At 42.0% G+C, this 22,951-nt stretch overlaps 1 protein-coding gene across 1 annotated transcript; it reads left to right on the top strand.

The window, feature by feature from the left end:
• The first annotated feature begins 17,411 nt into the window (after positions 1 to 17,411).
• On the top strand, positions 17,412 to 22,916 carry ZXDB (zinc finger X-linked duplicated B). The gene has a single exon (XM_067724692.1). It carries the CDS (start codon positions 17,501 to 17,503, stop codon positions 19,973 to 19,975), a length of 2,475 nt encoding a protein of 824 aa, XP_067580793.1. The 5' UTR covers positions 17,412 to 17,500; the 3' UTR covers positions 19,976 to 22,916.
• The last annotated feature ends 35 nt before the right edge of the window (positions 22,917 to 22,951 follow it).

The raw sequence follows: 22,951 nt of genomic DNA, 5'->3' as shown, positions 1-22,951 counted from the left end.
GTCACAGAAAAACTGTGGGGTGTGTTTCAGTCTATTGTCTGTGTAGTACCCTGGGGGTGGTAACCTGACAAGAACTGTCTCTTCAATTGTTACATTACTGTGGGACACAGGAACACAAGCCGCCCTGACCATCAGAGCCAGGCATTAAAGGGGTGTCCCTTGGGTAGCAGTCACAAAAACCAGGGCACCAGTCATTAAAAACCAAAGCAGCAGATGTGTGTAAAACCTTTCCTCCAGGAGATACTGGCACTGTGAAGTATGGCAGAAGGAGAGTGTGAAGATGTCACCCACCCAGGATGGAAAAATCTAGAGTTAAAGAAAGCTGTTGGAAGGCATAGGGAGGGCAGAAAAAATTGTGTCTCCCATCACCTCCATCCTCAGAGAGTATCCCTACAGGCCCCTGCCCTTCCAGGTGATGATTTAATACTAGCGAATAAATATCTTCACATAAAGTCAGGGATCTTTTCAAAAGGTTGCTTCAGTTTGGGGGCCTGGGGTAAGTTAGTCTACATGCAAGCTTTTTAAGAGCTGTTTTCCAGTTCCCTACAACTCTCTGGGTCTCTTGGATAGGAACCTCATTGCTTTTCAAAGTCAAATGTTTTGGGTGCTTGTCGTTCAATGCAGGTCTTAACATTTGGGGTGTCTGATGTGGGAAACAAACCCTTCATTCTTTGGAGACCCTTAGGATTTTTGAATTCCCTCCTAATTTGGGATTGCTACACTGGGGATGAGGTTTATGGCAAGAAAACACCCAGCCTCCTCTACCCATCTCAATGTGGCCCTTTTCTCATTTGCTCATGTGAAGGAGCCGCTCAGTTACTTTTCAGCTCTTTCTCAGAAGAAATTGTTCCATGTGTATCTGTAGATTTGGTGTGTACATGGGAGGCAGTGAGTTCAAAATCTTCCTATATCAACATTTTGAACAGCTTTAAGTAATCTACATATACTTAAGATACCATCTCAGGGCTCTCCAACACATTAGTGATAGCCTCTGAAATATTCTTGGTCAGGTCTAATGAGGAGGAGGTCACTGACATAATTCCAAAACCTAGTTTCTGATGAAATTGCAGGGCAGCTGTCTTTGTCTGTCCACAAAGCCCATGTGCAATTGGAGGGCTATTGAAGTATCTAAAAAGCAATTTGGTAAAGGAGTATTATTGATGCTCAAAGGTGAAGGTAATGTGTTGTTGAGTAACCTACACATTTTACAGAATACCATATGCTAGCTAAGTTTATAACTCCAAATTCAAGAGGCCATAGATGCCCTGCATTTAATAAAATGTTTTTGTTGTTTTTAATGGCATCCATTAAGGCAACAATATCTGGTAAAGGCGCTCTAACAAAGGGAACAGCATTGCTGAAGTCTCTATAGTCTGTAGTTAGGTTTCACTTATTATTGGTGACTTTTAGCACAGGCCGTATATGGGAATTTAAAGGTGAGATGGTGGGAATCAGTACTCCTTCTTTATCTAAGTCTCCTATGACAGACTGTACATTTTTAGTGCCTTGCCTTAGCTGGTACTGTGGTGTATTTATCACCAGTACTAGTAGAGGAAGGTTAACTGGTTCCCAACAGGAAGTGCTCACCAGTAGTATAAAAGTCTTAATTTTGCTCCATGAATTTACCTCCTTATTGGGGAAGTCCATTAAAATAATAAGAAAATGGATACTCCTGGGGAGGGGCAACCAGGATAGAAGCATCATGTTAGCAAAACCTGGCTGATATTTTAAATTTTCACATTAGAGCAAAATGGTGACATAGGAATTTCTAGCTCTCTTTGCCCCCATCCAAGAAACATCAATTTGAACAACTATCCATGCATAACAATACCTTTAAAGGACTCGACAGGTTACAGTACCTGGGTGAGGCACAGAAATAAGAAAATAAAAGATGCATAGAAGAGAGTAAGAAATAAAGATTCACTGTCCCCCTTTACCTCTCCCTCAAGCCCAGGCAATCCAGTGCAGAGACACCTTCTCTATGGGAGGAGAGGGAAGTGAGCACCCAGCTTCACCATGGATGACAGAGCCCATCTGCCACAACACTTTGTTAACTCCTGCAATCCTAGGTAGCTCCCTGTGGGTTCCTGTTAAACAAGGTTCCTAGCTCACCTCAGCATCCTCTGGCTTCAGCAGCTCTAAGCAGTTCCATGGCCCTACCTGGCTACTGCAGCACCAGGCTCCTGGTAGGCTCTATGAACACAGCCTCTCAGCTTAGTTTGATACCTGCTGACTCTGGCAGTCCCAGACATCTCCTACAGTTCCAGGTGGCTCTCATGGCACCAGGAAACTCCTGTGGGACCAGTCTCTCAGTGGATTCCCATAGCCCCAGGCTCTGGAACCACCCTGATGCTCGCTGGCTCTTACAGCCCTGGGCAGTTCCCATGGCACCAGGCTCAAGGAAGGCTCTCAAGAACCCAGGTTTTTGGTTCAACCTATTTCCAGTCAGCTCCCATGGCCATTAGGTACTCTTATGGCAGTAGACTCCAGGTGGAAATCATTGAATCCAGGCACCTAGATGAGTCCAGCAACAGGCTGACTACCACAGACCCAATCTTTTGACCTATCTCAGTACCAGGCAACCCTGGGACCCTAGTGCACTCCAGTACCAAGCTGGTCCCTGTGGACCTAGACTCCAGACTAGCTCCCATGGAACCAGGCTCCCATCATGCCCCAGCATTAAGCTAGCTTCCAAGGCCACAGAAGCTAGATCCCAAATAACCAGGTTCTCAACCTGCCATGGCATCAGACCAGCCTCAACAGATCCAAACTCTAGGCTGTCCCCTGAGGCCCCAGGCTCACCCTACCACCAACTTCCATACGCCCAGCCTCCAGGCCTGCTCCAGCCAAACCAGGCTCCTGTCCCATCCCACTAACAGACTGGCCCTTTAAGATTTAAGAACCAGATGCCAGGCCCACTCCAGTGGTCCCTGGCACTGGGTTGGCCTCTGTAGACTCAGGATCCAGGTCTGCCCATGCAGAACCAGGTCCTAGGCTCATTAATGCAGACCAAGTGCCAGGCTCACCTCTAGTGAACCAAGGCTACAGGCCCAACCCTGTGGACGCAAGCAGCAGGTTGATCCTCATGTGCCCAAGCACCAGGCCTCCCCATCAAAAGACTGGCAGTATTTTTGCTTGAAGTCACCATTAGATGGCCGTCTCAGGATTTCTGGACAGGCTGACTGGTGAAGGGTTTTGCCTGCCAAACCAGTGTGTAAAGACTGGAAGGGGCGCCTACTTCCTCAAGTGTAGAGATATCTATAAAGGGCCAAACAGATCATGGATAATCAATGAAACGTTACATCACCAAAGGAAAATAGTAAAACTCCAATGACTAAATCTTAAAGAAATGGAGATCTATGAACTGTAAGAAAAAGAATTCATAATAATCATCTTTTAAAAATTCAGTTAATTACCAGAAAACACTGACGATTAAATAAAATTAGAAAAACAATGCATGAACAAAATGAGTGTTCAACAAAGAAATAGTAAAACATTAAAAATAATTAAATACTAAAGTTGAAGAATAAAATGACTGAAGAATTCAATAGAGAACTTCAAGAGCAGATTCAATCAATGAGGGAAAAGAATTAGTGCAGTAGCAGATGGGTCACTGGAAATACCCAGTCTTAGGAGCAAAAAGAAAAAAAGAAGAATGAAAAGAGTAAAGAAAACTTATGTGAATTATGGGATACCATAAAAAGGAACAATCTGCTCATTACTGGAGTCCCAGAAGGAGAAGAGAGGGGGAAAGGGACAGAAAGCTTATTTTTTTTAAAAAATGGCTAAGACCTTCCTAAATCTAGGGAAAGATGTGGACATCCAAGTTCATGCAGCTAATAGGTCCTCTCAGAATTTCAACCCAAAACAATATTTTCCAGGACAAACTATACTAAAACTGCATAACATAAAAAGAATTGTAAAAGCAGCAAGAAAAATAATGTTTATATATAGATAACCCCATAAGCTATAAGTATACTTCTCAGCAGAAATCTTGCAAGCCAAGAGTGTGGTGATATATTCAAAGTGCTGAAAGAAAGAAAAAAACACTGCCAACCAAGAAACAAAAGCAAAAATAAACACGCCAAATCTAATTAAAAACTTTTGTACACCAAAGGAACCCATTGACAAAACAAAAAGAAAACCTACAGACTGGGAGAAAATGTTTGCAAATGATGTGACCAACAAGTGGTTAATATCCAAAATATACAAATAGCTCCTACAACTCAATGTAAAAAACAAAAAACAAAAAACAAAACAAAACAAAACAAAAATGATAAAACAATGGGGAAAAGACCTGAGTAGACATTTTTCCAGTAAGTTGAACAGATGACTAAGAGGCACATGAAAAGATGCTCAGTATCACTAATGATTAGATAAATGCAAATCAAAACAACAAATGAGATATCATCTCACACCTTTCAGAATGGCTATCATCAAAATGTCTACAAATAGCAAATGTTGGAGAGGACGTGGAGAAAAAAACATAATTGCACACTGTTGGTGGTAATGTAAATTGATGCAGACACTATGGAAAACAGTATGGAGGTTCCTCACAAAGCTAAAAATAGAACTACCATATGATCCAACAATTCCACTGCTGTGTACATACTTTGAAAAAATGAAAACACTACTTTGAAAAGTTACATGACCCCCAGTGTTCATAACAGAACTATTTAAAATAGTCAAGTAGCCAAGACTGGAAACAACCCAAGTGCCTATCAACAGATGTTTGGATTAAGAAATGTGGTATATATATATATATATATATATAATGTGGTAGATAAATTATATGTACATATGATGTGGTATATATATATTAAATATATATGTATATAATGTGGTGTATATATATATACACACACACATACACACATACGCACAATGGAATATTATTCAACCATAAAAATAGAATGTAATTCTGCGATTTGCAGCAACCTGGTTGGAACTAGAGATTATGCTTACTGAAATAAGTCAAAGTAAACAAAAACTGTATGTATCACTTACGTGTGGAATCTAAAAAATAACACAAGTGAGTGTATATGCAAAACAGAAACAGACTCACAGACATAGAAAACAAACTTGTGGTCATCCAAGGGGTGAGTGGAGGTGGGAGGGACAAATCACAAGCATGGGATTACAGATATAAACTAAAATGTATAATATAAAATTGATAAGCAAGAAGGATACACTGTATAGCACAATGAATTATAGCCATTAACTTCTAATTACCTATAATGGAGTATAATCTGCAAAATACTGAATTACTGTGCTGTATAACTGAAACTAATATAATATTTAAATCAGCTATACTTCAATTAAAAATAAACTTTGGGCTTCCCTGGTGGCGTAGTGGTTGAGTGTCTGCCTGCTGATGCAGGGGACACGGGTTCGTGCCCCTGTCCGGGAAGATCCCACATGCCGCGGAACGGCTGGGCCCATGAGCCATGGTCACTGAGCCTGTGCATCCGGAGCCTGTGCTCTGCAATGGGAGAGGCCACAACAGTGACAGGCCCGTGTACCGCATAAAAATAAAAAAAATAAAAATAAACGTTAAAACATATTTAAAAGACTGACCATATGAAGGCTTCCTGAACATGTGATGGGAGTACATTTGGTTACAGACATTTGGAAACAGTTGGGCAGTTTCTTTTAAAATTAAACATATACTTACCATATTGCTACTCTTAAGATTTTAACTAAAAGACATGAAAGCATAGTTTCACACAAAGACTTGTACATCAATATTAATAGCAGTTTTATATGTAATAGTCAAGAACTGACAACATCCCAAATAGCCATACAAAGAAACACTACACAACAAGAAAAAAAAATGTTCATTGCTTTAAATAAGAGCATGAAAAAAATCTCAAAATAATTACGCTGAGTTAAAATAGACAAAACGAGTGTATGGTGTATGATTCTATTTATATAAAGTTCAATAAAATTCAAACTACTTTATAGTGAGAGAAAGCAGATCAGTGGTTGCCTAGGTGTAGGGATGGGGAGGTGTAGAGAGGAAAGCAATAAAAAGGGGTATAAAGAAATTTTGGAGGTGATCAACATGGTCACTCTTATGATTGTGGTTAGGGCTTCATGAAAATTTACGTATGGATTGTCTTTATTTTATTTATTTATATATGTATTCATTTATTTAATTTTCAAAATTGAAGCATAGTTGATTTACAAAGTTGTGTTAGTTTCAGGTGTATAGAAAAGTGATTCAGTTTTATATATATATATATATATACATATATACATATATATATATGTGTATATATATTACTTTTCAGATTCTTTTCCCTTATAGGTTGTTATAAAATATTGAGTATAGCTCCCTGTGCTACACAGTAGGTTCTTGTTGGTTATTTCATATATAGTAGTGTGCATATGTTAGCGCCAAACCCCTAATTTGTCCCTCCTCCCTTTCCTCTTTGGTAACCATAAGTTTGTTTTCTATGTCTGTGGGTCTATTTCTGTTTTGTACATAAGTACATTTGTATCATTTTTTTTGTAGATTCCACATATAATTGATATCAAATGATATTTGTCTTTGTTTGGCTTACTTCACTCAGTATGAGTATCTCTGGGTCATCCATGTTCCTGCAAATGGCATTATTTCATTCTTTTATATGGCTGAGTAATATTCCATCATATATATGTACCACATCTTTACCCATTCATCTGTTGATGGACATTTAGGTTGCTTCCATGTCTTGGCTATGGTAAATAGTGCTGTAATGAACATTGGGGTGCATGTGTCTTTTTGAATTATGGTTTTCTCTGGATATATGCCCAGGAGTGGGATTGCAGGATCATATGGTAGCTCTATTTTTAGAATTTTTAGGGAACTTACATACTGTTCTCCATAGTGGCTGTACCAATTTACTTTCCCAGCAACAGTGCAGGAAGGCTCCTTTTTCTGAACACCCTCTACAGCATTTATTATTTGTAGAAATTTAATGATGGCCATTCTAACCAGTGTGAGGTGATACCTCTTGTAGTTTTTGATTTGCATTTGTCTAACAATTAGTGATATTGAGTACCTTTTTTTTTTTTGTCTCTTGGCCATCTGTATGTCTTCTTTGGAGGAATGCCTATTTAGGTCTTCTACCCATTTTTCAAATTATTTATTTATTTGCTATTTATCTGCATGAGCTGTTTTTATATTTTGGAGATTAATCCCTTGCCAGTCATATCATCTGCAAATATTTTCTCCCATTCTGTAGGTTGTCCTTTCATTTTGTTTATGGTTTCCTTTGCTGTGCAAGAAGCTTTTAAGTTTAATTAGGTCCCATTTGTTTATTTTTGTTTTTATTTCCATTACTCAAGGAGATGGATCCAAAAAGATATCACTGTGATTTATGTCAAAGAGTGTTCTGACTATGTTTTCCTCCAGGAGTTTTATAGTATCTGGTCTTACATTTAGGTCATTAATCCATTTAGACTTCATTTTTGTGTGTGGTGTTAAAAGATGTTCTAATTTCATTCTTTTACTTGTAGCGGTCCAGTTTTCCCAGTACCACTTATTGAAGAGACTGTCTTTTCTCCACTGTATATCCTTGTCTCCTTTGTCATAGATTAATTGACCACAGGTGTGTGGGTGTATTTCTGGGCTTTCTATCCTGTTCCATTTATCTATATTTCTTGGTTGTAGGTTTTTACTTTTTATCACTTTAAATATATTGTGCCACCCTCTTCTGGCCTGCAGACTTACTGCTGAAAAATCAGCTGATAACGTTATGGGGATTCCATTGTATATTATTCATTGCCTTTCCCTTGCTGCTTTTAATATTTTCTCTTTGTCTTTAATTTTTTCAATTTGATTACTATATGTCTTGGTGTTCTACTCCTTGGGTTAATGCTGCCTGGGACTCTCTGTGCTTCCTGGACTTGGGTGACTATTTCCTTTCCCATGTTATGGAAGTTTTCATCTATGATCATTTCAAATACGTTTTCTCAGGACCTTTCTCTATCTCTTCTCTTCCTGGGACCCCTATAATGCAAATGGTGGAGGATTTGACATTGTTCCAGAGGTCTCTTAAACTGTTCTCATTTCTCATCATCCTTTTCTCATTTATTCTGTGTTGCGGCAGTGATTTCCACCACTCTGTCTTCCAGCTCACTTATCTGTTCTTTTGCCTCGTTTATACTGCTATTGATTCCTTCTGGTGTATTTTTCATTTTACTTATTGTATTCATCAATTTTGTTTGCTTATTCTTTATATTTTGTAACTCTTTGTTGAAAACTTCTTGTAACTTCTCTCTCTGTGCATCCATTCTTTTCCCAGGTTCTTGGATCATCATTATGATCATTACTCTGGACTGTTTCTTCAGTAGATTGCCTATCTCCATGTCACTTGGCTGTTCTTCTGGGGTTTTATCTTGCTCCTCCATCTTGAACATCTTCATCTGCTGTCTCATTTTGTCTAAATTTCTATTTGTATTTTTATGTAAGTGGAAGATTAGTTATGTTTCTTGACATTGGTGAAGTGGTCCTATATAGGGGATGTCCTATGTGTCCCAGCAGTACACTGCCCCCTCATCACCCAAGGGCCAGGGACCAGATGGCCTGAGGTTAGGTTCTGACCTGCATTTGTGTCCTTGGATCTTCAGGCTGCTGGAACATAGTTTTCATGCTTCTGGTGTCTGCCCCCTGGTGGGTGAAGTGTGTCTGGTGGCTTGTGCAGGTTTCTTGGTGGAAGGGTCCAGTGCCTGCACACAGGTGGGTGGAGTTGGTTCTTGGCCTTCTGGTGTGCAGGGCTTTGTTAAGGGGTGTGTCTAAAGGTGGCTGTAGGCTCAGGAAGTCCTTCGGCAGCCTGTCTTCTGATGGGTTGTGTTGTGTTCCTGTCCTGTCAGTTGTTTGGCCTGAGGAGTCCCAGCAGTGGCTCTTACAGGTTATTGGGTGGGGCCAGGTCTAGGTGCTAATTACCCAAGCAAGATGTCTGCCTCCAGCAAGAGTTCAAGTAGATGAACACTCCCTAATACTTCCACCACCAGCGTTTAGGACCCTAGAGAGAACCACAGCCACCCACTTCCTCCCCAGGAGCCCCTCCAAGACCAGTAGGTAGGTCTGGGCCAGGACCCTATGAAGTCACTGCATTTGCCCTGAGTCCCAGTGCACATGAGACCTTGTGTGCACCCTCCAAGAGTGGAGTCTCTGTTTCTCCCATTCCTATGGAGGTCCTGCAATGAAGCAATACTGGCCTTCAAAGTCAAATGCTCTGGGAGCTCCTCTTCTTGATGCCAGACCCCCAGGCTGGGGAGACTGAGAGAATTTCTGTGATATAATCATTTTCCTGTTTGTGGGTCACCTACCTGGGGTGTTTGGTATTTGATTATATTGCGACTGCTCCCCTCCTACCAGTCCATTGGGTATCTTCTTTATGTCTTTTGTTGTAGAAGATAATTTTTGGTAGGTGCCAGTCTTTTTATTGATGGTTGGTCAGCAGTTAGTTGTGATTTTGGTGTTCTAATGAGACGAGGTGAGCTCAAGGTCCTTTTACTCTGCCATATTTCCTCAAATCCCTTAGAGATTTGAAATAAAGTTAAAAATAAAAAAAATAAAGTTAAAAGTAAACTTTAAGGAATGTAAAAACATGTTTGGAGTCAAAGAACCTTCAAATAATTTAAGGCCTGCAAAGCACTTGTCAACTTATTAGCCAATTAGCTTTCCTCTAAAGTGAATAAAAAATCAAAATAGTCAAGATTTTTTTCCTATTTGTATTAATGTGATGTTGTTATTTTGCATTCTCAGTCATATTTTACAAATATAAATAAATAAATACACTATAAATACACTTTTTTTCTTCAGTATTAGCAATGTGCATCTCAAGTACGGTCCTGATTTTCAGTTTGATGGTCCAGGAGCCTGTCCGATTCTGATGTGAACCACTTGTAGGCACAATTATGGGTCAGAAATCTGATATTTAAGGAACACTCTGGACTAGGAACCTGCTTTTGGGAAAATGTAAAAGCGATGAGCAGTTATTGCAAATATCACTTGATAAGTCAACTACTCAAACACACTAACTGGGTTCTGTTACCAGAAAATTTCAACCAATTTCTGTCCTCAGCTCTTTTTCCCAATACCTCTTCAACCCTTGAGACCCCACTCTAAGGTTGCATACCAGCCCAGAGTAGACTTGGGGAAGTGCTTCTTTCTTGGAAAGGTAAGTCATGTGCAAAAGTTGCTGAGACAAAATGCAGCCAGTGGTTGGGAACAATCCTCAGCCTGGGCATGGAGAGCCTGGGAGATGCTGAGGAGGAAGAAAACATTTATTTTAGCATTTTTTAGCAATAAAGTATTTTTTATTTAAGGTATGTATATTTTTTAAGGCATAATGCTATTGCACACCTAATAGACTACAGTATAGCGTAAACATAACTTTTATAAGCACTGGGAAACCAACAAATTCGTGTGACTCACTTTATTAATATTTGCTTTATTGTGGTAGTCTGGAACAGAACCTGCAATAACTCCAAGGTACACCTGTATATGGTAAGACAGGTTTGCTCCCTGTTGTGTCAAAGATGGTCAGTGGCAGCTCTAGTCTCAGTAAAATTGTCATACATTACTCTGGAGATTCACTATATGAGTCCACTGGGCCTTGAAGCAAGCATGTTATGTCTGCATGTGCGGGATAAATGATATGAAAACCAGTGACCCTCCTGCTGAGCAGGCTACAAGGAAAAGATTTCTTTTGACCAAAGTAGCAATCTGGCTTGTGAACCTCTTTTCACTCTAGGCCCTGCCCTCTGTGCTGAGCCTGAGTCCAAAATTTACCTCACAGAGAACTCAAATCCAAAGCCCAGACCCATGTGAGGCTGTCTAACTGTGGTGTGGGGCCCTGGGGAGCAAACTCCTAAAAGAGGGATGAGGGAGGTGAGGACAACAGTGAAATGAACAGAAGTTGAAAATAAATGTGGATAGATGGCGATTTCATTTTTTTTTCTTCCCATCGTCACCAGTTCACGAGTGAAATATAGCATGTATCGTTCTGAGAAGCTAAACCATCGTCAGGATATGAAGAGGGTTAAACTTCCAACAGATAAGGAAGACAGAGGGTCAGGTCCTCAATGTTCCCTGCTGAGCAGATAACTAGGACAGTCCCTCTCAGCGATGTCCTCTGTTGGCAGACAGTGAAAATTTTTCCAGAGGAGCACTCAGGCCATCAGTCCCTGGTTCATTTTCTGGTCCCAGAGAGATCCTCTCTAGGGAGAGGATTGCCCCCATGAGTACTTTTCTTGAGATCAAATTCCTCTGAGCCAGTCAGAATGCGCCAAGCTTGCAGATGGCAGAGAATCGGGACCTGGGTGAAGTCTTGGAGTGGCCATGCAATCCCTGAGTGTGGTTTGGGGTGTTTGTAGTAAGAAGAAAGGGAGAGTGAATGAAAACTCTCTCACCCATACAATTCTTGAGGGGAAACTGGAGCTTAATGTAAGGAAGCCTGGGCATCCTCAGAAACTGTATTATATTCTGAGAACAGATGCAGGGCATGGGGAAGGTTTCTGTGGTTAAGTAGTTGTCAAGTTCGCCCAAAGCAGAGCTGGCCCCCAGGAGTAAAGACAGGGTGTACCCTGGCACCGTCCTCTCTTCTCTCAGTTGAACCAGGGAGAAACAACTACGTGAATTTTCAGGAACTACTAAAACTCAGCTCTTGCTCTGCATCCTCAGCCAGAGCACAGCAGGTTGAAGCGAGGGACAAAGCGAATAAGAATGTATCCTTGAGCGGTTACACAGCAGGGGGACTCTTACTCTTTTGCTGGGGTTCAGGAGTGGGGTCATTCTGGTTGTCAGTGGGAAGATGTGAGCCTTGATGGGTCCCTCCCAGCCTATGCCTCGTGGGGAGCTCCCAAGTTCAACTTCCTCCTGCAGGGAGAGACACAGCAGCTGCAGCTACACAGCCCACCTTCAGAAACGACAGACTAGAGGTGTGTTATCTCCACAAAACCTGGTTCTCAGTGATTTCTACGAAGTGAGACTGCCTGCTTGGATGCCTGGTGGTGACAGCTTCCCAAGTGGCAGGCCTAGAGAGCTGCTCCTCTTGTTAGTGAGCAGGTTTCAGATTTCACATTTGTGTCTCATCATTGTCAGGGTGGCAGTTAAGAGAGCCCGGGCAGCAGGTCCAACCAGCATTTAAAGGATAAACTTGCTGTTCATATTCAGGTCCTCCTGTTCAAGATCTCAGGGTGCCGGGGATAGGAGGCCAGCCCAGTCCTGCGTGAGAACAGAAGGCTGTGGGTTAATTTGTCTTGTGTGGCTTCTGAACAGAAGTGAATATGCTTTATACATTGGAAGTACTAGGAAGAGAGTACAAGATTCCAAGGATGAGCAACTATTATTAGAAAAAATAATAATTATTAAAAAAAGTATTTTTCCTCTGGATTTAGTGGTATCTTATTCTATCTATTGAATATGGACACACTGAAGGAAAAAGTTTTAAAAAAAATTAAATTGTCTCTCCTTCCCAGTATAAGATGCCAGTCCAACCACTAAAGAATAGATCATTTGTCACTTAGGAATGGCAAAATTATGTGCCATTTTCCCCCATCAATTTTTGTCCATTTTGGAGCCTAAAGGCCATCGAGAAAAGTGCAATTAAAGCACTCAAATTGCCACCACTGGTAAACACGTACACTTTGTAAGACTAACACAGGAATCTTTTGCCCTGCTCCTCCATGGACAGGGCTCTGATGAGCATGGCTTTAAATGGAATCCAAGCATCTTCATCTTGGTAGGTACAGCTACCAAGAGAGTAGAGCAACATTTCAGGTATAAACTAGTCTATTCCTGAGGAGATCATGTGATATTCACACTCATGGTGGAAGATTCCTGAGGAGAACATGTGATATGCACACTCATGGTGGAAGAGGCAATCTCACCACACACCAAGGCTCTCCTTGCAGGTAGAGCAGACAAGCCCTGGGTAGGACCAGAATGCGGAGTTCACAGGCTCTCTGTCCTACCCCCATGACACCCTTTTGTGCCAGAGCCTGGGTTTTGCAGCAAAACTCATTTCAGGCCAGGGAACCGTGGGTCCAACAAGAATTGTAAGCAGTCTATTAAAACTCTGGAAGTGGCCAGTCCTGCTGCTTTAATCATTAATTCACCAGAGAAACAATATGATGATACCTACCATTCATGCAAGGTAACAATAGAAGGGACCCCCCTAAACTGATAAAGGATATGAAGCCAGTTGTTAATGTTCTCCCTGTTCTAAATTCACCCTTTAATATATTCTCTCTGATAATGGATGAATTACCTTAAGCATCTCTCCTTCAAAGTGATCAAAATGTTACTGAAGGAGAAAGTGGCTCTCCTGTGACTTCTGGCTGTCAGAAGTGTGGGTGTAAGGATATCCTAGGTGCTCGGCCCCAAGCATGTACCCAGAACAACTGTCCTATCGAGTGTAGCCTGGTCATTGGCTTTCTGTGGCCCTCTTCATAGGGACATCCTGTGCTCCAAGCCAGCCACCTACCCGCTGATTTCCTCTAATTGATTGCTCTCCCGACCCACCCCACCTCACCACTAACGTTACCTCCTGCACTTCTCCCAAGGCTGCAGCCCTTACAACACCAAGGCCCTCCAGATCCTATGTATAGGACATTGTTAGCTCCAGGCCTCCAACCCCACCAGGACCCTTGCTCCTACTACACGTCTACATGCTGGCCACCAGCAGTGGCTTGTCCACACTGATGTGCTCCAGAGGGTACCTTCCTGCTTACCTTGCAACTGTAGACCAGCTGTGGTTTTGCAGACCTGCTCTGGTGCTGGCAAACCAGAAAACTTCTCTGCCATCCAGTAGGTTCTCCTACACCTTCTCCAATGAGGTGTGACCTCCAGTCTTGGGGAGGGACCTGCATTCCAAGTTTGTCTTTCCTTGGGTATGCTCCCTCAGGCCCAGGATACCATATAGAGTTTTCCTATATCTTATATATTCTACATTTGTCATAGTTTAATAATTCTTTTTGTTAAACATTATGCTTCACTTTATGTTAAAATTCCCCTGTCCACTGTGTACTTTCCATATCCTGATTGGATTCAGATTGCTACAGAACACAACACCTACAGCAAATATCATTCCTGGAATTACTGAAAGCCTTCTTTTGAGAGCTGCATCAAGTAAGAATGTCCACTAACACCCAGAAAGAGTAGTAAGGGGGAAAAGAAGGAATAAAATGCTCGGAAAGGAAGAAGTAAGACTGGCATTGTTTGCAGATGGCATGATTGTGTACACTATATTCTACAGGTATTTTCAAATTGGTAGAATCAATAAAAGAGTTTAGATAGCTGTTTGTAGGATAAAATATCAATATACAGAAGCCAATTGTATTCTATTTACCAGCAACAAATTTACAAAGTGAACATTTCAAAGGCAGTATTTGCAAAATATGAAGTACCTAGGATAAAATGTCCTCTTATAGGAAAAATATGAAGTATTATTGGGACACATTAAGGAAGTTCTTATTAAAAGGAGAGATAGACCATATCTATTCAATAACATTCCATATTATTGACAAGGAGTCAAATCTAAAAGTTCAACGTAATCTTAATTAGAACCTCAAACAAGATTTTGGTTGAAACTTTTCTGATGAATTGATAATATAAGTGGAGTTGAGACAGGCCAAAAATAACCTAGACATTCTTGAAGAACAAGGCAGAATTGAGTGGCCTTATCCAAAGATCAGAATTGTTTATAGATCTGTAGTAATTAATATTGATATGTGGTATTTAAAATGGACAGATAAATAGAGCCATGGTACTTAATAGAGAGCACACAAACTAGCCCATACATAGGTAGATGCGTGATTTATGACACATGTGGCACTGCAAATCAAGAGTAAAAGGGCAGACTTTTCAATAAGTGGTTCACTGAGACAATCAGATATCCACATGAAGAAAAAAAATGAAACCCTACTCAACACTATACACAAACATCACTTGTAGGTGGATTATGACCTAACTGTGAAAGGCAAAACCACAAATATTTCAGAAGGAAATATAGAGAATATTTTCATTGCCCCAGGGCAGGGACAGATTTCTTGAAACAGAAAAGCACTAACCACAAGGAAAAGAATGATAAATTTGACTATGTTATAATTAAGTATGTTATAACTAAGATTTGTTCACAAAGCACGGCATAAAGCAAGAGAAAATACAAACAACAAAGCAAAGGACTATTTTGGCCACACATATAACCACCAATGGACTGGTATTTAAAACACATAAAAAACTCATTGGATCAGTAAAGACAAGATGGAAAATAGAATAGAAAAATGGTGAAAGAGTTGAACATGAACAGGCTTTTCACAGAAGAGAAAATCCAAGAGGTTCATAAACATGAGAATGTGCCCAAACTTAGTAGTGGTAAAAAACAGTAAATTAAATTCTGGCAATACTTGGTGTAGATGAAGATGTGCAGGAGCAGGAACTCTCTGTGTTACTGGTGGGATTGTAAATTGGTACAACCACTATAGAAAACAATTTGGCATCGTGTAGAAAAGCTGAAGATACGCATACTCTGTGGGCCAGTGATTCTGTTCTTGCATGTATACCCAAGAGACTTTTAAACATGAGTCCCATGAAAAATGTCCAAGAATGTTCATTGTACCATTGTTCATAATAAAAAGCTAAAAACAACCCTGGATGAACCCAGTGTTCATCCAGTGTAGAATGAAATAATCATATCATAATCACTTTGCTAAAATCATGCACTGGAATGCTAGTCAACAATGGAGACAAAAGATCTACAGCTACTAGGAACAACATGATGAGTCTCTCAAATAAATATGATACACAGTGAAAGAGGCAGGCCATAAAAGGGAGCATGCAGCATGATTCTGTTGATATAACTTCATATAAACTGTATTGTTTAGGGATGCATACAAAAGTTGGAAAGTCATATTAAAAAAAAAGCACTGAAATGATTATCACAAAGTCAAGATAACGACTATATCTATAGGGGAGGGTATGGTTTGTGATTGAGAGGAATACAGTGGATGTATTCTGGAAGGCTGGCAATGGTCTATTTCTTGACCTTCGTCCTGGTTACACGGGTGTTTGCTTTTATAAATTATCTAAACCTGGCAGATATATTTTATGCATTCCTCTATACCTCAGATTTGAAAAAAATGTTTCCTCCAAAAAATGTAATAGAAAGAAAAATATGTGATGTAGAAATTTTGATGAGGCTTGAATTGTTATGGATGAAAAACTTGATCTTTTAATCAAGAGATCAGCAAGTGTCCATTATCATTAAAAGAGGGGAAAGAAGGGATTACTTAAACTATAGGTATCCCATAATCTAGTCATCACTCTAAACCTTTCTCTTGCCAGATTAATTCACCCTGTATTTATATCAATTCCCAACTCACTGATGACAGACAAATTGAAGGATCATCATCAACATTAATAAGATCATTAGGCATCATAGGCCAAATACATTACAGTGAGACTAGGCCACCACACTTAAATGCAAGCAGGCACATTGGGGCTATTGGGCATGCAAAAGGCATCTGTGCCTTGTTCTCAGGAGAGTCCACTGCAGTAACTTAGGGTTTAACCTTATCACATTTAACTAGTACTCTTGTCCAGAGACCTCCGTGTGCTGGAGAATCTAGAGTAAGCTGAAGAATGTCCTCATCATGCTGTGAGATTGGACATAAAATTTACCATGGTGCAACCAATGGTGGAAGAGCAGAGTTGGTTTAGGTTGTGTACCTTATAGGGAGAACCCAGGAGTGGGTTGGGTTCTCCAGATTTCAATATAAATTGTTTCATCCTCCAGGCTTTGCATTTCTAGGCTGAACAGTGCTAATCTGCTTCGGCCCCACCTCTTACTCAATCTAGTCTCTGCACCAGCAGGACAAAAAATTTAACTATGCGACAAATTTTCCTAAAGACATTGCTCAAGACAGTTCTGGATATGGAAGCTTTCCAGGAAATTTTTTTAAAAGACAACCTTTTCAGTAGGAATTGGTGGCACTATGGTTGTTTAATCTTGACACATAGCATATTCTCTCAGGAATTTTCTGTCATCCATTAATCCAGCCATCCATCCAGTAAACAATGTTTAATACAGGATAAGTGCTAACCACCATGTTTAGCACTGGGAGGGGCTGGGGGTGTGTTTATTTTGGTACATAAATCGGTAGTGAGGTACCGATTTATGTTGCATTTAGCAGATAGATAGCTAAGGTATTCATTCCAGCACCATTTCCCCTGTATCTGGGAAAACCTCCTTGATTTCCTACTAATATTAACTGTGGAACTTATTTATGTATACGAGGCTCTGCCCCTGGGCTTTCTATTCTGTTCTAGACACCCAGTACCAGAATATTTAAATCACGGTGGCGTTAAACACGTTTTAATATCTGATAGGGCCAGTTTCTGCGCATTGCACATTTTTTTTTTTTTTTTCCTTTCAGGAACGTGTTCGGGCCCGCGGCAGGGGGCGGGGTCGCGCCTCCTCCGCGATTCTGGTTCCAGCGGAGCCTCATGGACGCGGAGATGGAAATCCCGAGGCTGCTCCCGGCTCGCGGGTCGCGACAGGGCGGCGGCGCTGGCAGCCCCGGGGGCGGCGGCCGGATCCACGGAGGTCCTGACCCGCGGGCCGGCCAGGCCCCCGCGCGCCGCCTCCTGCTGCTCCGGGGCCCCCAAGATGGCGGGCCCGGGCGGCAGCGTGAGGTGGCCCGCGCGGCCTCCCCGGGCCCGGGCCCTAGCCCGTTGGTGCCGAGGCCCGATCACGCTGGCTGCGGCGGCGGCGGCGGCGGCGGCGGCGGCGGCAGCAGCGGCGGCGGCGATGGCGATGACTTCTTCCTGGTGCTGCTGGACCCGGTGGGTGGAGACGTAGATTCCACGGGCGCCAGCCAGGCCGCAGGGCCCCTATGGAGGGAGGAGGCTGGGCTGGGCCCACGGTTCCATGGGCACGAAAGCGGCGCGAACCCCGAGGGCCGCCCTGCGCTGGGCCCCAGCTCCCTGTCCGCTATCCGCGCCCCAGTCCCGGCCCTGGCCCCGATTCCCGCCCCAGTCCTGGGCCCCGCCGCGGCCTTCGCGGGCACCGTCACCATTCACAAACAAAACCTGCTGTTGCGCTTCGAGAACGGCTTCCTCACCCTGGCCACGCCCCCGCCGCCAGCCTGGGCGCCTGGGGTCGCCCCTGCCCCGCAGCCCGGGGGTCTGATCGCCCCGCAAGCGGGGATCCCGCACGCCGCGCAGCCTGGGGACTGTCCCGAGCTGCTGCCCGACCTCCTGCTGGCCGAGCGGGCCGAACCCGCGCCCGCCCCAGCGCCCGAGGAGGAGGCGGAGGGCCCGGTTGCTGCTGAGAGTCCCCGCGGGCCGCTAGGCCCGGGCCAGGGCGTGGTGCTGTACCTGTGTCCTGAGGCGCAGTGCGGACAAACCTTTGCCAAGAAGCACCAACTGAAGGTGCACCTGCTGACGCACAGCAGCAGCCAGGGCCAGCGGCCCTTCAAGTGCCCCCTGGGCGGTTGCGGCTGGACCTTCACCACCTCGTACAAGCTCAAGAGGCACCTGCAGTCACACGACAAACTGAGGCCCTTTGGCTGCCCGGCAGAGGGCTGTGGCAAGAGCTTCACCACGGTGTATAACCTCAAAGCACACATGAAGGGCCATGAGCAGGAGAACTCATTCAAATGCGAGGTGTGTGAGGAGACCTTCCCCACGCAGGCCAAACTCAGCGCCCACCAGCGCAGCCACTTCGAGCCTGAGAGACCCTACCAGTGCGCATTTTCGGGCTGCAAGAAGACGTTTATCACAGTGAGTGCCCTGTTTTCCCATAACCGCGCCCACTTCAGGGAACAGGAACTCTTTTCCTGCTCCTTTCCTGGCTGCAGCAAACAGTACGACAAGGCTTGTAGGTTGAAAATTCACCTTCGGAGCCACACTGGTGAGAGACCTTTCCTTTGTGACTTTGAGGGCTGTGGCTGGAACTTCACCAGCATGTCCAAACTCCTTAGGCACAAAAGGAAGCACGACGATGACCGGAGGTTCATGTGTCCTGTAGAAGGCTGTGGGAAATCTTTCACGAGGGCCGAACATCTGAAAGGCCACAGCATAACCCACCTGGGCACAAAGCCTTTTGTGTGCCCCGTGGAAGGCTGCTGTGCCAGGTTCTCTGCTCGCAGTAGTCTCTACATTCACTCCAAGAAACACTTGCAGGATGTGGACACTTGGAAAAGCCGATGCCCAGTCTCCACTTGTAATAAACTCTTCACATCCAAGCACAGCATGAAGACCCACATGGCCAAAAGGCACAACCTGCGCCAGGATCTCTTAGCTCAGCTAGGAGCTGCAAATTCTCTTACGCCCAGCAGTGAACTTACCACCCAGGGGCAGAATGACCTCAGTGATGCAGAGCTTGTGTCTCTCTTCTCTGATGTGCCCAGTAATAGTTCTGCTGCAGTATTGGACACCGCATTGGTGAACTCTGGGATCTTGACTATTGATGTGGCTTCTGTGAACTCAACTCTGGCAGGGAAACTCCCTGTTAATAATAATAATAATTCCTTAGGGCAGGCGGTGGACCCTCAGACCTTGATGGCCACCAGTGACCTTCCTCAAAGTCTGGATACCTCACTCTTCTTTGGAACGACAGCCGCTGGTTTTCAGCAGAGTCCCTTAGATACAGATGATGTCTCAAGTGTAAGTGCGGGGCCGTTGGGATCTCTGAGCTCTTTGGCTGTGAAAACCTCGAGTCAAGAGCCCCAAGCTTTGACCCCCAGCAGTAAGCTAACAGTAGACACAGATGCTCTGACTCCTTCAAGCACCCTTTGTGAAAACAATGTCTCGGAACTACTGCCGCCAACCAAAACGGAATGGAACGTACATCCTGACTCTGACTTCTTTGGACAGGAGGAAGAAACCCAGTTTGCATTCTCCAATCCTGCAGGAAACCATGGGTCTCAGAAAGAAACAGATCTTATCACAGTGACTGGCAGCTCATTTTTGGTATGAACTAAACTCTATTCATTCCTTGCCACATGGCTTACTTTTATTGATGACACTCAATTTTAAGAGTATTCTGGACTAAATGTTTAAATGCAGTTATTTCTTATAGGTTTGAAAAAGAACAGAGCCCTGGGCTACAAGTTTGGAGATTTAAATTCTGATCTTGAGTCTGGAACTGACAGGTTGTGTGACCCTGAGCAAGTCACTTATCCTATCTGAGCCTTAATTTCCTTATTTATAAAATGAGGTGGTTTGAATAGATTGTTTCTAAGGTCTTTTCAACTGTATGATTCCTTGATAATATGCTTCTTTCCTTGAAAAAAATTAGGACATTTTTCAGTGATGTTGCATGTGCTTTTCTTCAAACATGCATAAACTACACATAATAGTAGAATGAGCATTCATGTATATGACACCCAACTTCAGCTATTGTCAATTCATGTACATTTTTGTTTATATAATCTCCATTCTCACTCTCTCCCAGTATTATTTTGAAATAAATACCAGATATCACATCATTTCAACCATAAATATGCAGTATATGTTTCTATAAAGCATGGGCTCTTTTGGAAAAATCTTCAGTTCCATTATCATACTTAAAGTTAACAGTAGTTCTTTGATACTGTCAGGGTTCCAACTTATAATTGTCTCATAAATGCTATTTGTTTTAATATTTTTAACAATTAGAATCCCAGTAAGCCTCTTAACTGTCTTTTTAATCTGTATGTTACCCTGTTGTCTTTTTTCTTGCAATTTTATTCATTGAAGAAAGGAAGTTGTTTCACATGTAGCATTTGCCACAGTCTTAAGTTTTGATAATTACATCCCTGTGGTGTTAAGTTCCCCTACCCTCTGTTTCCTTAATTTGGTAGTTGGATCTAGAGACTTGATCAGAATGGAAATATGATTTTGGGGATAGGAATGTTTCATATGTCGTGTTGTGTTCTTTTAGCAGGTGGCACATAATGTCTGGTTTTCTCTCTTGTGATATTTGCAGCTGCTGGTGATTGGTGCATTAATTCATGATTACCTGTGCTTCTGATATCATGAATTGTTCTTGTAGAGTTACTATTAATGGAGGAAGAAATGCTGTTGAAGGCATGTATAAAAGTTTGTTAGAAATATTATTCAATGCCAAAATAGTTTCTTAAAGGTAGAACTAACAAGAAAAGAAAAAAGTAGCAAAAAATGTTTTGACTCTGCTCCCCATTTATCTTCCACACCTCTTTTAATGATGGGAGGCTTTGCTGTTGTAGAAATTGTCAGCCAGGACTTTGACATGAAACAGACCCATGGTCAAATTCATGTTGGATAAGTGGCCTTGAATAAATTAATTTCACTAAGCCTCAGTTTCTTAGCTGTCAAAGGATCATAGCAATGCACACACATAGCTAACACACCTGAGACTTTTAATCTTTTCCAGTTTTTAATATGTAAAGAAAAATACTATGTGCTTTGACATATTTTGATGAATTTATGTAATCCTTTTACCATCTCAATCCTTCCTACTGTAAAGAAGAAATTGGGATAATTTAATCCTGTTCATGTCCAGACAAGGTTTGTGAGAGTTAGGGTGTAGCAAGATAGGGAATCTCTTTATTCCCTCCACTGAATTATTTCCCCCCAGGAATTTCTGTGGCTAATGCCAGGAGTGGAAATATTGCTCACAGGTATATCTGCATCCCTGTTCATTAGACCAATTTGTCACCATCTTTGCTCTGATTCCAGAGTTAGACTTTGCTGTAACTGCAGAGTCTGCTGTTGCAAGAAACTGATAATGGAGTAGAGAAGGTTTCCTACTCTCTGTGGTCTGGAGAGCTCATTGTTTGCATTTTCTCAGAGTTGGAAGGAAAGATTGAAGCTGAATATTGTGTGAAATGTCTGTCTTATATGAGTGTAGCATTTTGAATTTTGTGGAACATCTTCACAACTGTTGTTCAGAGCAACCCTATGTGGTAGTTTTGGCAAAGTTTGTTCTGTGGCTCATGGCATTTTAGCAAATGCACATTCTAAATGGACTTTGGCTAGTGACTGACAGTTCTATATATATCAATAACTTAAAACAAAGAAGATAAATTATTTTCACCTCTCACTTCCCACCCATCCAACTTTCATGATTTATCCCTGTGTCATAACTAGCTGCTGTTTTCCACTTTAATTGGTTTCTGTTACTTTCTGTTTACTTTCTCCCCAGTCCACTCCCATGTATGTGCATTCCAGCCCTTACCATGCCTTACTTTTTATTTTTTAATGGATAGATCTCTTCCTGCTACTATTCCTCAGATCTCCTCATAGCCCATTTTCTTCCAATGATAACATTTGCTGAGTGTACATTGCAGTTGTGTGTATAGTAAGAAGTTATTTTCTGAGCTTAGATAATACTGTGTGTATATATGACTCAGATGGCAAAAGACATTATTTTCTATATTGTTCAGATGAGAAGTAGATTTCTGTTTTATTATTTCCATTTTTTAAGAGTTTTTGCCAAGGAGTTCAGCTAAAACTCGTGTTTGCTGTAGTGTACTAGCCCAGTAGTGTTTGCATGTGAATGCCTATGGATGACAGTTATTGTAGCTCTTTGGCAGTGCACTAAAAACTTGTCACTTTGAAATGTTTATGTACTGTGTGTATGGGGGTATACACACACATACACACACATATATTTTTAAAGTGGTTTTATTCATTTAGTGATAAACAAAAACTAGGCATACTTTTGTAAATCAGAGAAATGCTCAGAATTTCATTGTGTCTACACATTCAATTGTTTTCTGTCTTTGCTTTGGAAATATTTGTATTCATAAAGCACATTTCAAAAATATTGTCACTCATTAAGGCCTCTTAGATTGAGCACTGTTTTTCATGTCTGGCAGTTAACGTGCGTCGAGGATTGAAATGAACACACAAGTAGCGAACATCAAATAAATTACTTAAACATGAAGAGAATTTATACTGTGACTTCTTTCTTGAATTCTTTAAACCAGC

Source organism: Pseudorca crassidens, chromosome X (assembly GCF_039906515.1).
Source record: "Pseudorca crassidens isolate mPseCra1 chromosome X, mPseCra1.hap1, whole genome shotgun sequence".
Taxonomy (NCBI): Eukaryota; Metazoa; Chordata; class Mammalia; order Artiodactyla; family Delphinidae; genus Pseudorca; species Pseudorca crassidens.
Note: the sequence above shows the minus strand (reverse complement) of the source record. Positions and strands in the feature narration are given on the sequence as shown.

Coding starts and splice junctions, on each gene's coding strand:
- ZXDB (XM_067724692.1), top strand. CDS start 17,501: ATGGACGCGGAGATGGAAATCCCGAGGCTGCTCCCGGCTCGCGGGTCG.